This window comes from Ursus americanus, chromosome 27, assembly GCF_024610735.1.
Source record: "Ursus americanus isolate L20-20 chromosome 27, mUrsAme1.1.p, whole genome shotgun sequence".
Classification (NCBI taxonomy): domain Eukaryota; kingdom Metazoa; phylum Chordata; class Mammalia; order Carnivora; family Ursidae; genus Ursus; species Ursus americanus.
In genome coordinates, this window is record NC_142153.1 from 22,724,772 (window position 1) to 22,741,495 (window position 16,724).

Consider the following 16,724-nt stretch of genomic DNA (forward strand, 5'->3'; position numbering starts at 1 on the left):
GCAAATTTCAGCCCCATCCACATCTCCAGAGAATGGGAGAGGGGTTGGGTCTGAGTTAATCATTGATCATGCTTATATGATAAAGCCTCTATGAATATCCCCAAAGTTTAAAGTTCAGAGAGCTCTAGATTGATGGACATGTGGAGGTGCTGGAAGAGTTGTGCCTGCAGAGGGTATGAAGGCTCTTTGCCCCTTCCCACATACCTAACTGTATGCATCTCTTCCATTTGGCTGTTCCTGAGTTAGATCCTTTTTATAATAAACCAGTAATCTACTAAGCAAAATGTTCCTGAGTTCTGTGAGCCACTCTGGCAAATTAATCTAACCTGAGGAGGTCATGGGAACCTTCTACTTAGCAATTTGGTCAGAAACACAGATAACAACTGGACTCACAATTGGCATCTGAAATTGGGGAGGAGGCAATCTCATGGGACTGGACTCAACCTCTGGAATTTATGTCCAGGTAAATAGTGTCAAAATTGACTTAAATTATAGAGTGTCTTAGAGAAATATTTGGTGTCTGAAAAATCTACATATCTAGTGTCAGAAGTATTATGAGTATATTGTAAAGGAAAAACACAGGAGTGTTTTTTCCTACTCAGAAGACATAATACATTCTCTCAGTAAACTCAGACCACAGGAGAGAGTTTCCAATAAACAATGAACTATAATTCATGCAATAAATACTTGAATAAAAGAACAGTTGTTATGGAAACAAAGAAAAAGGAATAGGATACATTGTGGGAATGTTTGCAAAATAATACAACTGTTGTTATTGGGTCATAACTTATTATATATTGGCTAGACCACAATATAGTCTAGAGTATGAAATCATTTTCAGGTTGAGTTTATCTTTGGATGATAAAACAAGCTTCACTTTGTAAGAGGATAAGAGCATCAACAATTTGAAAGAGGATTTTAATTGGCTACATTAATGATAATGGTCACATTTAGGAAATGGTATCATAGTATAGGCTGAAAGTGAAAAAAAAAACTGAATCAAAACAATAGCAGTGAGGATAAACAAAGGGCGTAGATAGAATTGACCGTTTTGTAGCAGGTTTTACTTTGTTTTTATATTCAGGTGCAGAAGATTGAGATAGTCATGCCCATCAATTTATGGAACATTATCATCATTGGTCCCTGTAAATTCTTTAACTGTTTACCATTTATCATTTATTTATTTACTAATTTTCTCATTTTTTAAATTGTATCTCCATTTCCATTATCAGCACCTGCCCTCTCTTTGTAGTCAATCATTCTGTTCTTTTCAGTGACTGTTTTATTCCTATGTGTTCTAATAAATGGATTTCATCTGTGTTATACATCCATGTTTAATTAATATAAATATTATTCTATTACTTTTTAATTTTTTAACTACTGTTGCTAAGTGTACATCTAGTCATTTGCTGCACATTGCATGATACTCCATGGTGTGCCTGCACTGTATTTTACTTATCCACTATTCCAGGGATTGATTCTTAGATTTTATCCAAGTACCATCCCCACCCAAAGACCATACTTATACTTGAAGACTCTATGTAAACCTGTTCTCCAACATATTCAGAGGACATGGGAACTGATTCATTGTGTGGAAAAACAAAAAAATATTGACCATAACTCTGAATTTTGTACTAAAAGCTAGAAGGAAGGTGGAGAGTAGAATCACTATCTACATAACTTTTTAACTAATATTCCACCCAACATTATATTTTATCTCTCAAGAGTTTTATAAATGTATATATATTTAAAAATTAGGAAAACAATTTCTAAATTTTGATTAATGTGCATGTAGCAAAGAGTTGTTCCTTCTCTGGCTTCCAGGTACATAGAAGCTAACTTAGATTCTCATTTTTTGTCTAGACCTGTGTAATTATACAAAAATTTCATTGTTTGTAATCACATATTTTAAGGACGTCTCTGCTAATTGAATTACCATAGAGAAAAGGTTGAAGTGCAAGCATTAAAGATAAAAAAACTTTTCTGGTGATGATAGTACATTAATAAAGCACTCTCTAAAGGAAGAAAATTATCATGTTTGAGTTGTCAATATGAATAACATCTTATCCTACTGTCTTTCCACCAGGCAGCAATATTAATGTTCTGATTTCTGCAATGTAAATTAACGTTCATTTTCATTTTTAGCATCAGTCTTTCACGCTTGTCCTAAGACTTAATTTTTCGTTTAATTTTAATTTGAAAAGTATCATGGATTTATTACATTTTGATAAAATGATTTCTCAATAATTAAATAACATTACATCAAGGGAGCAGGATTGAGCAGAGAGAGGAGAGAAGTCAAAGTGTGATGTAAAGAATGGCAGCCTTGACTGACCCCACAGGGAGCTCTGAAGCTAGAATAATCTGAAAAATTGTCTAGAGTGGGTATATGATACCTGGGCCCTTAAATCTTCACATTAATCAGTCGATCGTGGACATGATGACTCCTTGCAGTTGAGGCATTTCTTGGCAGAACTGACAGCTAAAGGTTTTCTGCTATTGATGGTCATGGCAGGTGGGGCAAGCCCATCACTGAAGTAGGACCTGACTTTTGCTGGACTTGGTGGCTTACCTGGTAGACTGACTAAAATCTTCATTTCTCAGGGGTCTCACACTAGGGTGATTGCTACTAGTTCATTTATCAAAATTTGACAAGAGAGGTCAGTGGATTCTGGGTCAAAAAATTGGCTCCTGACCAAAATTGGGCAAGGAATCATGACCTGTTTATTGGGACAACTGCCTTCAGCCTGCTATTCATTCATCCTTGATTTGTGTTGATACTACACACTGAATAGTACCCTTGCTGCTTAAACATCATTTTTGCTTCAGTGGCCACCAGATTTATTGGCCATGTCCATAACATTCTGGAGTTGCACCCTACCACCCTACCCTGGCTGCTGCTCCAGCCTGCCCCTCATTACCAAAACTGTGTTAACCTGGCTTCAGGCTACCATTTGGCCTTTATTATCTCAGGGCCCTGCCACCTCCATTGCTGTCAGTGAATCTGATTTTATAACGGTATTTTCTATCATCAGCCCTGACCTACAGAGGAGAGCATAGCACTGAACTTAGTGAATCTGGTATCTTTCTCAGCAGTGATTTCCTATACCTTGGTAAATGGTGTATCCTGTGGGCTTTCCCATAGATGATAACAGTTTGACAGGTCTTCTGAACTTACATGCTTTATGCAGTCTAGCTGATTCACTTCCTGAGATGTTTAGTTCCTGCTTTCACCTTCTGCCATGAAAATCCAGGTTGCAGGTTACTTGACTTGGATCATTACATTTTCCATGCTTCTAGGAGCCATATCCTAGTAATGAGTTAGCACAATCTCTGAGGAACCTTTCCAGATGTAATATTCTATATCCCAAATTGAACTTTGTGTTCTGACCACATGATAAAACATCCTCAGAAACCTATTGCCTTCCTCTTGCTGATACATGCTGGCTGGCTGGATCTTGCCACTCCTTTGAAATATAGTCTCTTTCTTCTTAAAGGCACCCCCCCTTTTCTTTTTATCCCATCTGGTTTATGTTTCAGCTAAACGTTAGGATGCAGATAGTGGCCAGGAGAGTAGATGAACGAAAATCCTGAGAGGGACAAATGTGGATTTGAGAAGAGCCTCTACATGTGTCCAGCCAATCAGATGGGAAGTTCTGGCCCCAAACCAGGAACGATGGCTTACTTCAAGAGGCTCACAGGTTTCAGGGGCTTAGCACAATCTCTAAAAGGTCATACAGTTAAAAATTACCTACTCTCCTTGCTTCTAGCAATTGGGGCAATAAGTCTTTCCTCTAAGGACTGTCTGTAGAGCACATCCCACCGTGTGCCAGAGCAATGCCAGAATGAAGGCAAGTGGGTAGGGCTTGGTAACTGATCCATTATGAGAAGGAGGACTACAAAGTCCAGAATGAGATACAGATTTCTATTAAACAGGGATGATAATAATTCTTTGAGATAAGAAACACATCATAAGAGGCAGTTCATGTTGGGGGATTATCACTTTTGTTTGGGGTATGCTTGGTTTGAGATGCTTGTGATATTCCAGGAAATAGTAGGCAGTAAGTAGACGAATACCTCTGTCTAGAATTCAAAAGACAAATTTGAGTTGTAAATATCCAGCTATAGAAATAAATAATGGAATCATGGTGAGCAATAAGATGGGTACCTGACTATAATAAGCTTACAATCTGATGGCAGGTGTAATTAAATATTAACACAAAAAGAATGTGAACTGGTGCAAACTCTGATAAGGTTCTCGAAGGAACTGTGTCTGGTGCTGTGATTCACAAAGGAAACAGTTCCAAGCTTGTATGGGATGATGCCTTCAGGGGAAGATGCCTTCTGTAAAGTATGTTTGAACTTCTATACAAAGAATTAGAGATAACCAAATGAAGAGGGAAGAGGGACGGAGAGAAGGAAAAGAATAAACAAAGTTCCAGTGACAGAAGCTTGACTTAAGTAAAATAATTTTACTCATGGAAGTGGATGTGGTCACCAAGAGTAAGTATGAACACTTAGAGCAGAGAATCTATTGGAATGGATTTAATTGTTCTTTTAGTAAACTAGTATGTAGTTTAGGGAGGGGGGGGAGAGAGAGAGGAAGAGAAGGCTAGAGAAGGAAGGAGAGAAAGAGAAAGGGGGGAGAATTTGTGAGGTCACGATACTTTAGGAACTATTGGAAAAAAAACACAATCTGAGAAGGATAGTTATACATCTGGGCCTCAGGAACAACAAGAAACAAATATGTTTGCCAAGTAGAATTAGCTTCTATTCTCTCTTGGCCTCTCTTAACCTAGGGATATTCTGTCTTTCTCTACGTAACTGCAAGTATGGTCGCAGTAAACTCCCACTTTTACATTGAAAGAGATTTTGTTTAATTGGTGGTTGTTCTTAACTTTGAGTTCAAAATATGCTAGTAAAAAGTATCTCATTGACCCAGTTTGGGTTTAGTTATTGACTCTTGCTTGAATTATCTGTGGCAAGCACATCAGAACCAGGTACGGTTGGCAAAGGGAGAAGGAGGCAGTCCTCACAGGAAGGCTTCCATTACAGGCTGATGTCTGTCTGTGATATAACAAATAGAAAGCAAAACTTGGAAAGGAGGCCATTTGGAACTACAGTAAAGTATAATGGATACAATGTAGAAGAATAAAAGCTTAGTAAATATTTTCCAAGTGGTTGGTTAACTGTATTCATAATGGAACATACATAAAAGATGTGATGCTAGACTACATGTTGTAGACAAAAATAATCGATCCTCAAAATTTGAGAGTGAAATAGGCGGAAACCTATAGTATCCTTCAGGGAAACTTGTACGATCTTTTAAGATTTGGCTGAGAGATGACCCATTGCATTTCTGCATGGGTGAGAAATGCATTTCTCATTGATGGTAAGAACAATCTTCAGATATAAAAACCTAAGTGACGTCTTTACATTAAGAGGCCAAATGTTATAGCTCTATAAATTCGATGTTGTGCTTGCCAGCTGCTATGGGTTATTGCTAAGCAATCCAAAGTCAGACAACTCTTACCAGTGGTCCCACTTTCTGGTCCCAGAGAGAGCATCAGCTTGCTCATCTGTACCTTCATGAGATTTCTTTCCTATCTCTAATGAGAGTCACCTGATATCCCCTCAGTTCCAGGATAGTAAAATAGCTACAATTTTACGTTTAATAAATTTTTGGTACTCCTCCTGTGAACTAACCTCTTCTAATATACACACATGCCCGCATGACCACACGCATGTACACATAACTTAGGTTTATAGACTGAGGGTGATCACTAAACAACTCATAGGAAGAATATGAAATGGTGAATGTTTTATTTACCAAAAATATTGTTTTGAGATTTCTTTCAAACATTTTATGCTTGAACAAACATCATTAATTTGTTCCTAGTACTTCATCTTCAAGGTAAATTTTATAATCATTTGGATTTTTTTTGTCTTAGCAGAACTTTTTTCAGAATACTGTGATTCAGGTCTGAGCCAAAAGAGAAACATATGCTGATAAATGAAGTCAGTTAGAGAAGGAAATTTTTAAAAATAAAAAAGGCACACAATTTAAGAAAGAAGGAGAGAGATCAACTAACTCAAATAATAATAAAAATAATAAGACATCTTTATTGGAGTTCATAATAAAATAAATTTAACTTACATTTTTTATTCCTATTGTTGCCTAGATTGATTAAAAGTAAGAGGATTAGGCATGCCTGGGTGGCTCAGTCAGTTAAGCACCCGACTTTTGGTTTCTGCTCAGGTCATGATCTCGTGGGTGGTGAGAATGAGCCCTGCAGGTGTTCCGTGCTCAACAGGAAGCCTGCTTGGAATTCTCTTCTTCAGCCCCTCTCCCAACTCGTGCTCTCTCTCTCTCTTTCTCTCTCTTTCTAAAATAAATAAATAAAGTAAATAAGTAAGTAAGAGGACTAGACTTTGGGCTAACTTACTAGCTGCATAAGATCCACTTAACTTCTCTCTCTGTCTCTCTCATTGGTGTTTTCAATAAAATGGGAACAGGGTTGTTGTGATGTGCCATTGGCTCACTGTCTGCTAAAGTGCTCTATGACCTAAGCTATACAGTTAATTTCATAGTGAAGGCGGATATTAAAGATACTGTCTTGGGAGTTTGGAAGGAATTCTTAGGCAAGACCTTGCCATGTGGACTACCTAGGTGGGGTTATCATACCCTAAGGTCTTATTCTTAATTTATAGGTCCAAATATGTGATTTTGTTCAAGGCAAAAAGTGATCTTTAAGGAAATACATTATGCTTATGGTAACTGGCAAATATATGCAAAAAGACCTGTGCTCAGCATTACCTCCCGTTCACGTTTCTTACAGACAATAAGAAACTACATTTGTGAAGCAGACCAGATTCCTAGCAGTGTTCAGCATATTTTCTCTAGTGTTTGAAAAGAGCTGGGAAGCCAAATTATAAACAGAGTTTAATGGTTCTATACACAGGCTCTCAATAAATATTTGTGGAGACGTGATAGCTTTAACTCTTTAATCACTTCTGTGCTTAACAATGCACCGCTTTGTTAATAGGTCTTCCTTTAGAGATTATAAAATATGAAAGATTAGACCAGTATTTACACAATGTGTTCAAAGGGACATTATTCCACCTATTCTAACATGCGAGAAAGTGAGTGGGGGACCCTTGGACACAATATTTAGTGAACTCTCTGTTGAACAAGGAAAATATGTTTTATTAACCCAGAATTCTCAGTGTTTAGTATGCTGATATGCATTGTGAATCTGAGTGGGAATATATCATTTCGTGGTTTCCTAAATTTAGCTGAAAACAAAATTTTTTTTCCACTGGATTTATTATAATCCTAGTGTTCTATTTATATTTGAGGAAAAACAGGCATGTTAACAGTGAAACTGTAAGCTCTATACCCTTGTTGCAAAGATTAAAATACGGATGTTCTTCCGTCACCCATTTACAGATGACAATCTTTAGGGAACATAACATTATTACTAGTTCATTATTTATTATTTTCCTTATTTATTATTTTCCTTAAGTCAAATGCCTCTGAGGTTCTTTCCAGTTGTTTCCGTTTAGCACTGAGACAGACGATTTGTTTGTAGTAGCAGGCTGGGTTTTCCAACAGCTTTCTTCATTAGCAAGTGTCTGTCTTCTGCCACAATTGCTTATCACATTCTCTGGGTTTAACCTTAATTTCAAGTTAAGGTGGTTCAATGCTAGTCCTTCCATGCACATTTGAAGTTGTTGTATACAATTAATATTACATTATTAGATTGAGCCACACCAATAATTTTTTCCTAATAGTGATTCCAAGAGATATCCTATAGGAAAACATTTTTTTTCCAAGAATATTGGACATAAAATGCCTTTGTGTTCTAAATGTTCCTACTATGATCTGTTCTCCATATAGATATAGCTATAATCTATTTCCCATTATTTTATGTAAATACATATATATAAATACGTATATATATATATATATATATATATATATATATATATATATATATATATGTATTGCTGATCTCATATATAGTCTCATTGGATTTATTGAACTCATCCATTTTTTTTCCCATTTCCTGGATGATTGTGATCATCTCTGCCATGTCAGATTAACAAATTTTTGGTTTTGGTTTTGTCTTGTTTCAGCATATTTTCATTCTGATGATTTTGTTAGTAAGCGATCACATATGTTATATGAGGTTATTGATACATAGATCGTTAGAAAAAGAAGGAAATACTTGTCAAAGAATTCTATTATCAGTAGAGGAAAATTTGGAAAACAAATTGAATTTTATTTTATTATGTTTTTAAAAAATAATTCGCATAGTTAAAAGAACACCAATACAAATAAAAGATACAAAGTGCAATGTTTATTGTTGTATTTAAATATGAATACATTAAACCCTTTTCACAATGCTGACAGTGACATATAAATTATGAAACTTTGAACAACTTGGCTATGAACAAAGGTGATAAATGCTCCAGATGATAAAAGATATGTTATTAACAACAATTTCTAAAGATGTGTCTATACAAGCTGCATTAGAGGTCACATTCCCAGGTCTATCAGTTCTTATCACTGTAGAGTTTATTTTCTAATAATAGACAGGACTAAGACAGGCCAATTAAAATGAAAATAAAATACAGGCTTATAATGAACAACACAGTAAAAACGTACATATAAAGCAGGCTGTCAACTTGCATTTTGTTTGTTCTTTCTCTTGTGCTTGGGGAAAAACAGCTCATTATAAATTATAAATAACAGCATCTTAAAACAGGTACGAAAAAGAAAAAAAAAAGAAAATCCTTAGATATTTTAAAGAGAATTTTTCTTTAATTAGGAATTGGGAATTAAACAATTTTTTAATTCATTTAGCATAGAAGAGAGAATAAATAACAAAAAGACATTTAAAAGTGGTTTGTAACTGTATTTGAACAAGCTAATACTTCCATCTCCTTGTATTGTTCTTTACATTATTAAAAATATTTAATCCCCAAGGGTCTCACAAATAATTTATCATACTAGACTTCAATTTGTCTCTAAGTAGCCTTTTTAAGGTCATTTCCGCATGCAAATTGAATTATAGAATGAATATCATTAGATAATCAAAGCCATAAAAATACACATATTTATCTCCCTTTCTAATCATTTTCTTTTTAAATAATGCTAGTAATTTGGAAGAAATTTATCTTTGGTTTTAGCCAGAAAAAAATATTTAAAATCTATATTTAATTATCTTCTGGCTACTAGATTCTTTCAACTTTCTTTGAAAACTTTTTTAAATATTTAATCAAGCACTTGGGGTGCCTGGGTGGCTCAGTTGGTTGAATGTCTGACTCTTGATTTCAGCTCAGGTCATGATCTCAGGGTTGTGGGATCAAGCCCTGTGTCAGGCTCATAGAGCCTGCTTAAGATTCTGTCTCTCCCTCTCCATCTGCCTCCCCCCCCCAAAAAAAAATTCTCTTTGTCTATCCCTCTGCCCTCTCAAAAAAATTAATGAAGCACCAGATTTTATATATTATTTAATAATAGCCTCAGTTTTAAAAAATTTTCTCAATTCCATGTCAACACGTTCATTACTTTGAAAGTTACATTTGCCTGTTAAGGCATAATTCAGATTCTGAGGGTAGCCACCATCTAAACAGCTCTCCTAATACCAGATAGCTAAGTGTCATAAAGAACCTTGTGTGGGGACAGAGTGCACTAGGGTAAGATCACTTCAAAGTTATGAGTGTGGATTTTTTTTTTTAATTTTATTTATTTATTTGACAGAAAGAGAGAGAGCACGAACAGGGGGAGGGGCAGGCAGAGGCAGAGAGAGAAGCAGGCTCCCCGCCTAGTGGAGAGCCTGATGTGGGACATGATCCCAGGTCCCCAGGATCATGAACCGAGCCGAAGGCAGACGCTTAATCACCTAAGCCATCCAGGCGCCCATGAGTGTGTATTTTAAATTAAAATGACATGGCTATCAATATTCTTTGTTTACATTTATATCTATTATTTATTTTAATGTCTTATTCTCATAGTAAATTCCAAAAAGAATATTTCTCAACAAAGTATCTTCCACCTTGTCCAAAATATCAAGTGCATGAAAATTATAATAAAGATTGGTTGCAATTTCTATAGATAAATTCTATGAATTTTGGTGATGATATGATTTTATAAGGATTTTTGTTTTATTTTTTATCAAGTAAAGATCTAAATTCTACTGATCAATTACTCAAACATTCAGCATATACATGCCACATAAAACCACTGTTGGAAAGACTACGCTAGAAGAAGGAGTAAGTACATACATAAATAAGATCACTTATTTTTAAGAAGAGATAAAAATGTATACCCAGTTAACTAAAACTGTAATCAGAATATGATACATTTTATGAGAAAATACAAATATAGCAGTTTGGATATATACAGTAGAAGTTTCAAATCCAAGCTGTCTGGCTCCATATTCCCTTCTCAAAGGACACTACACTGTCTGTCAAGAGTAGGTAAGTGATTGTGAGATTACGAGATGATGAATAACTGCATCATAACTATGATGATGATAAAGCTTGATGTAGAGTCTACTGAAGTTCAAAGATAATCTCTATGAAAATAGACAATATGAATTTTATAATACTGTTATGAGCCAAAAATTTAAGTTATTTTTAATAAAATATTAATGGTTAAAACTTTGAGTACTTCTACTTAAGTTAGGTATTATTGTAAGCTCTTTATTTCCTCCTGCAGTCCTTGCAATAAATACCTTAAGTTGTGTTTTTACTGCTTTTACTGGTGATAAATTTAAGGCGATAAAATTATTTAAATTAAATTTAAAAACAAAGATATTAGTTAAGTTCAAGCCTACATAGGACGAAGATGACAGAGCCACGGTTGAGGCCTGAGCCACAGGTACATTAAATTCTTTACTTGCTGGTGTTTTGGCAATGTCATCCTTAGCAGCAAATCCAGAAGTTATTTTCTCCCTTTTAAATGTTAACGGGACCAAGAATATAGTGAATCAGGAAAGTGTAGTGACAGTAAGAATAAAATGACTTTCTAATGCTCCTACAGAAGAGAAACCAGATTATTTCACATTCTCATAAATTATTAATGGACTTGGTACATGCATGTGAAGATCCGGTTGATTATACTGAATATATTATGCACTTCTGTGTATTTTATAACTACATGTAGATAACATGTAAGAACTTGAATATTCATTTTTTTAATTCAAAATAGAAATAAAAGGAGAGACAAATGGATATCGCAGAGTGAGGTTAGATTCCAAACACAATACTACTCTAATACTCCTACATTTATACAGGGGAAATCTATTCATCTAATCTAAATGAAACAGATTTATATGCCCCAAATCATACATTATATAGAAAATATAAAAGGAAAGTATTGAGTTTAATATTCAAAACTTTCCAAAATTAGATATGCAAATAGTAAAGTAATATCACAGTTAACTTTGGATGTCCACTTCTTTTATTTCTAACCATCTTAATGAAAACATTTTTTAAGATTAATGTTGAATTGGGAATTATGTTTATCATAGAATTGATTTCTGTTGTTCTAAGTTACACTAACAGTTGCATTAGATGTTTCCATAGCAACTTCATGGGGAACATTTCAGTACACTTCCTTCCGGCAGGCATCTGAGAATATATATGGACATCACTGTGTGAAATTTAGTCAAGAAAATTTCTCAGGGACAAAATAATATTTTAAAGCCATGTGTCACTTTGTATATTCTTTCCGAATTATAGAGACTTTGGTCTCCACTCTGTTTCTGCCCACTGCTCAGGTGTTCTTCAGACCTCATGATGTCTGAAAATTTTTTTGCCTTCAAGATCTCAAAATCTGAAGTTTTATTTTCTGATGATAAATCTGTGTTAACATTTCTCATATTTCTTAACTCCTACCGAATTTGATCATTAATTGATCATCAGTTGTCATTCCTTAACCCTGTGCTATTTTTGCTGTGCAACATTGGTGTTCTGGCTCTACTTGTCTCTACCCAATGAGAAAAATGATGGTCAGCCATTTGAGGAGCATCATTTTTTGCTACTTTGGCATGCCACATGCTTATGACCTTCTGCCATTCCTGCTTAGCAAATCCTCAGTTTTGAGTTTCTCCCTGTTAATTCTGCCAGTTTCTGTTCCTAGATAGGTATGATGTTGCCAAATGATACTAATCAGAGCCAACAAATGGGTGACTATGTAATTGATGTCTAAATCAGAAACACTTTTCACTTTTGAAAGTGAAAGAGGATATTATAAAAGTGGTACAAACCAGCTCTGTCTCAGAGAAACTGGGGTATATCATCCCAACAAAAGTAGACCTATTTTCTCATCAGAATAAATCTTCAGTGATGCCTTTAAAAATTCTTTTTAAATTTTTTAAAAACGATTTAGTCAATTCCCTATTAGACATTTCCAGTGTTAGCTCTAAGTTTGAGTCTCAAGAAATGAATCCCTTCATCTATCCCAAGTTTAATTCAACCAGAATTCATTACTCTGCCCTTCCACTACAGGATCGAGACCTCGCCATGTCAAAATATCTCTCAGTAGTCATTTTCCTTCTGTGATTAAAAAAAAAATCCTTTAATTCTTAATGAAAGTTCTATTCATTGTTATGCTACTTTATTGGCTTTCGTTTAGGGAGAGAGATGCAGGCCAAGTGGTACTTCCTAATGTATTGGTTTTCTTCTTACACTCACCATAGTCTCCCAGAATGTATGAAATGCTTCTTTCCAATCCATAGACCTGGTCATTATCTGAGAGTTTCTCCGTGGTTTTATAGACATATTTCTGTGGAGGACTTGCTCATCCATCGTAGTAGATTCAAGCATGAACTGTCACTCTCCAGTCCTCTTTTGTACAGGTGTGCTAGTTGATGATCAGTATCTGGATTTTCACTGATACCTCAAAGTTAGGAAGTCCACAGCTAAAATCATTTTGCCATTGAGTGTACAAATTTCATTATTCCAATTTAAAAATTACTGCATTTCCTTATTAGGTCATAGTCACAAAACCTGGGATCAGTCATAAATGTCCTTGTTTTCAGTATCTCCAGAAAAATTTAGTCACTGGGTCTCGTAGGCTGTTCTTCCACCACACTCCTTACACTTATTACCAAGTTGTGCCTTCTTACTGATATTCTGTCAGCCCCACATAGTGCTCCTACCAGATTAATCTTAAAGCTTAATTCTGATCATTTCAAACCATTGAGCTCTTCAAGAACTTTTTATGTTTCTTCTTCTTTTGATGTAAGTACAGATTCCTTACCTTTGCATTCATGGTTTTCCTTTCACTAGCTGCAAAACATACTCCCAGTTGTTTTTTCTCACAATAATAGTCCATATGTTAGCAAGATTGGATGGCATGTTATTTCTTAATGTTACAGAATGTTCATTCTGTTTCTCCCTCTATGGACATCTCCTGTTGAAACTCCATATTCTTAAGACCTTTCTCATAGTTAATCTCTTCCATGAGAAATTGTTCACTCTCTTATCAAATTTGAAATCTTTAATTCCTATTAGCACTCCATTCTTACTTTTTAAATTTATTTTATTCTGTCTCATAAATGTTATTTATGTACTTGTTTTATCCCCCTTATAGGGTGTTGCTTTCTAAAGGAGAGGGTATAAGCTTTACTCATGGTTCGAATACAGGAACACCAAGCTTACTTACACTAGCCAATTATTAAGCACTTGTTGAAATCATTGTACAAATGTGACTATTTGACTATTGTGGAAATATGTGTATAACTGTACTGTAGAAATATGTGTATACTGTAATGTAAAAATTTTGTTAGAACTTTCTGCAAGCAAAGTTGTTTCCAATAGTCAGATAGCAAGTATCATTATACCCCCAAAATAGTTAAACCGGCTGATGCATGAAAAAAAGTACAGGATTTTTTTCATAGATAAATTCTAATCTCTGAGAGCTAAGAAAAGATACCAGGTCCTTAATATACCTCTTTTCCTGTTCATTTTAAATAGAGCCCTCTATATGCATGCAAACTGCTGCAGTCGTTCATTAAGTAGATCCGATCTCTCATCTTCCTTAAATCATCACTGATTTGAGCATACTGTTTTCTCAATTTAGCCCTAAGAAAATTATGGCCAGTTATTCATTCTCTAATTAACCTAAAAGTGAACTATATTTCATTGCTTGTAGGATGGTATGGGAAATCTGAGAGTCACCAAGAAGGGAATCCGACTTGAAGGTATATCTGAATTTCTACTTCCATTGTATGTGAAAGAAATTCATTCCCGAAAGGTATGTGACACTGGCTTTGGCTTACTGTAAAAGATAATTTACAGGTTATGTTTTAGCTTGAACTAGGAGGCTAGAACCCCCTTATCTCTTCAGTATGTATTTAGTTTCCTTAAGCTAAAGATTGACTTGAAGAAATCAAAACAGTGAAACAATTAAAAAAGCAGTGGAGAAGGTTAGTTTTAAACTGATGAATTAGAGAACCATTTTGAATTAAACTGCAGTGTTGCTTTGGTTAGTCTATAAATTTGCCCCTCTATTTTTCAATAGAAGTAAAAAATACATAGTTATAGCAATTTCAAAAGGGGCATTTGATGCATCTTGAATAATTTTTGCAGGAAACATTGGCTTGAATAGATGATTTTATTTTAATATATTATAAATCTTTTTAGCTCAAATGACCATGCATTTTCTAAAAAAGATGAGGAAGAGTCTTACTGTAGAAATTACACTTATTTCTGGATGAACATTATTTAAAACAAGTAAGAATATTTATCCTTTCAGATGTGTGGGTGTGTGTATGCGTGACTTGTGGGTATTTTATCACTTAGCAGCATGCTAAAAATCAGAAGGTTATAGCTTAGCCGTTGTGCATTTTGGCTTCAGTGTGTTGCTTTTCAGAAAGTAACAAGTATTCTTGGGGACGTGAAAATAAAACTAGAATCTTTCAAATCTATTGGGCATATGTGTGTATGTGTGGAAATTTAGTAAATCAGAAAAAAATGGGAAGCTTGTTATATAAAATATGTAAAGATCATTAACCTTACTTCATAAATATGAAAGTCTATTTTAGACTAGAATAATTTTTAAATATTAGCAATATAATATGTTAGCAAATGGGTTTCATAGTAAGCCATAGTTTAATAATTTGCTTCAAAGCTGTGAAAACAAAACAGAGGATTATTTTTATAAAACTTCTAATTAGGTTAATTATATTACCTTTAAATTTTATTTTGTTCTATATGAACCTGCAAAGCTTCACAAATACATCATATTGATTGCTGCTCTAGGTACTAGAATTTTACATTGAGAGATTACTTGCTGGATGTTGGGCAGACGAATAATACAATAGACAAATGTATGAACACCTGACTTTACTATAAAAACTGATTAAATTTAAAATAAAGTTGTATTTTTCTTTTATTTTCTTTTTATGAAAACTGAAAAACTAACATGCATACCCAAGTTAGTGCCTTCCCTCTGATTGGATGTCACTACCACTCACTAATTTACTGGTTTCTTCTTGTGGTTGGCACTATTAAACGGTTTAGTATTTGAAGAAATGAAAACTTATGCATGGAAATCAAGAAATTACTTAACACAGGAAGGTAAGAACAATCATAGGCAGGAACTTCTTTGAAAATGCATTCCACTGATAAGTCCAGGGACAGCAAAGATTTATCTCCAAACCATTTAGATCAATTTGGAGTGGCTGCCTGGGAATACAACTTAGGGAAGAGTTGGTAAGCCCTTCGCCAGCAGGTAGGTCATAGAGTTTATCTTCCCAGCCAGAACATTTTTGAGAGTGTAAGAACAGCTCTAAACAAGGATTCTTCTGGAAAACTGGGATATATGTTTATGCCATCAGTGGACCAAATAAGAAAGAGTCCACTAATGTGTTAGCTTCAAAATGTGAGCTGGTAGCAGTCAGGCTCCCTAACCTTTATCCCTGGGGAAGTTCACAACCTCAAGTTCGTAAGCATTTCTAAAACCCACTGTGTTGATTGAAACCTCTATGCTCCTTTCACGTCCCAGATCTGTTGCTTGTCCTCACATCTCTCTTAATCGTTTGCCTCTCGGTGACTGCAAAGCCTGGCACAGTGAGAGCAGGTGGGACCATGTGCTCTCAACAGTCAGACAGAAGGTTAGGTGTGACAACGCAAAAAATAGAGACTCGTTTCCTTTTTGAAAATTTCTCTACACACACACTATGAACATAAATAAAGAGAAAAATATGTCTTTTATAAAGAGTTCCTGGGTTAGGATTCTCTTGTCCATGAATGTATGCAGTTGTTCATTCTCTGCCATAAAGCCTATTCACTATTTTAAGAAGTCAGCCTCAGTTTCCCTGAGCTTGTTTTCATAGTAATAAAGTGAGTTTCATAGAAACTTTATCAAGACACTTAATTCTTAGATTAAGAAAGAATACAAAAATTTCCGTAATTCTAGTAGCAATGAGATTTTTTAAAACCCCATTATACATTTCAGTATTTACACACATTTTCATGTATTCAAATATTTTTTATGATAAAATGTTAAAGTTCCTGTAGGTCTAAGTTAAGGAAATCTACTCAAATCAAAAGATACTTACAAAGATTCAATTAAGATGAGAAAAATACTACTACTGTGTACAACAGATTTAATTTTTGTGAATTTTTTTCCAGCAATTTTGATTTGTGTATGTATGTGTGTGTGTGTGTGTGTGTGCGCGCGTGTGTGTGTTTTCCAGAGTTAATGT

The 16,724-nt window shown here is 34.8% G+C and overlaps 1 protein-coding gene across 2 annotated transcripts in view; it reads left to right on the forward strand.

Annotated features, from left to right (window-relative positions):
- The window catches only part of SGCZ (sarcoglycan zeta), a 418,103-nt gene that overhangs the window by 211,471 nt on the left and 189,908 nt on the right, over positions 1-16,724 (forward strand). The window contains exon 2 of one of the 2 annotated variants that reach the window (XM_087856458.1): positions 14,168-14,269. The exons of the other annotated variant lie outside the window; for it this stretch is intronic. Within the exon in view, the coding sequence (XP_087712584.1) occupies positions 14,168-14,269 (102 nt within the window). The remainder of the gene's footprint in view (positions 1-14,167; positions 14,270-16,724) is intronic. 2 annotated transcript variants of the gene reach the window in all.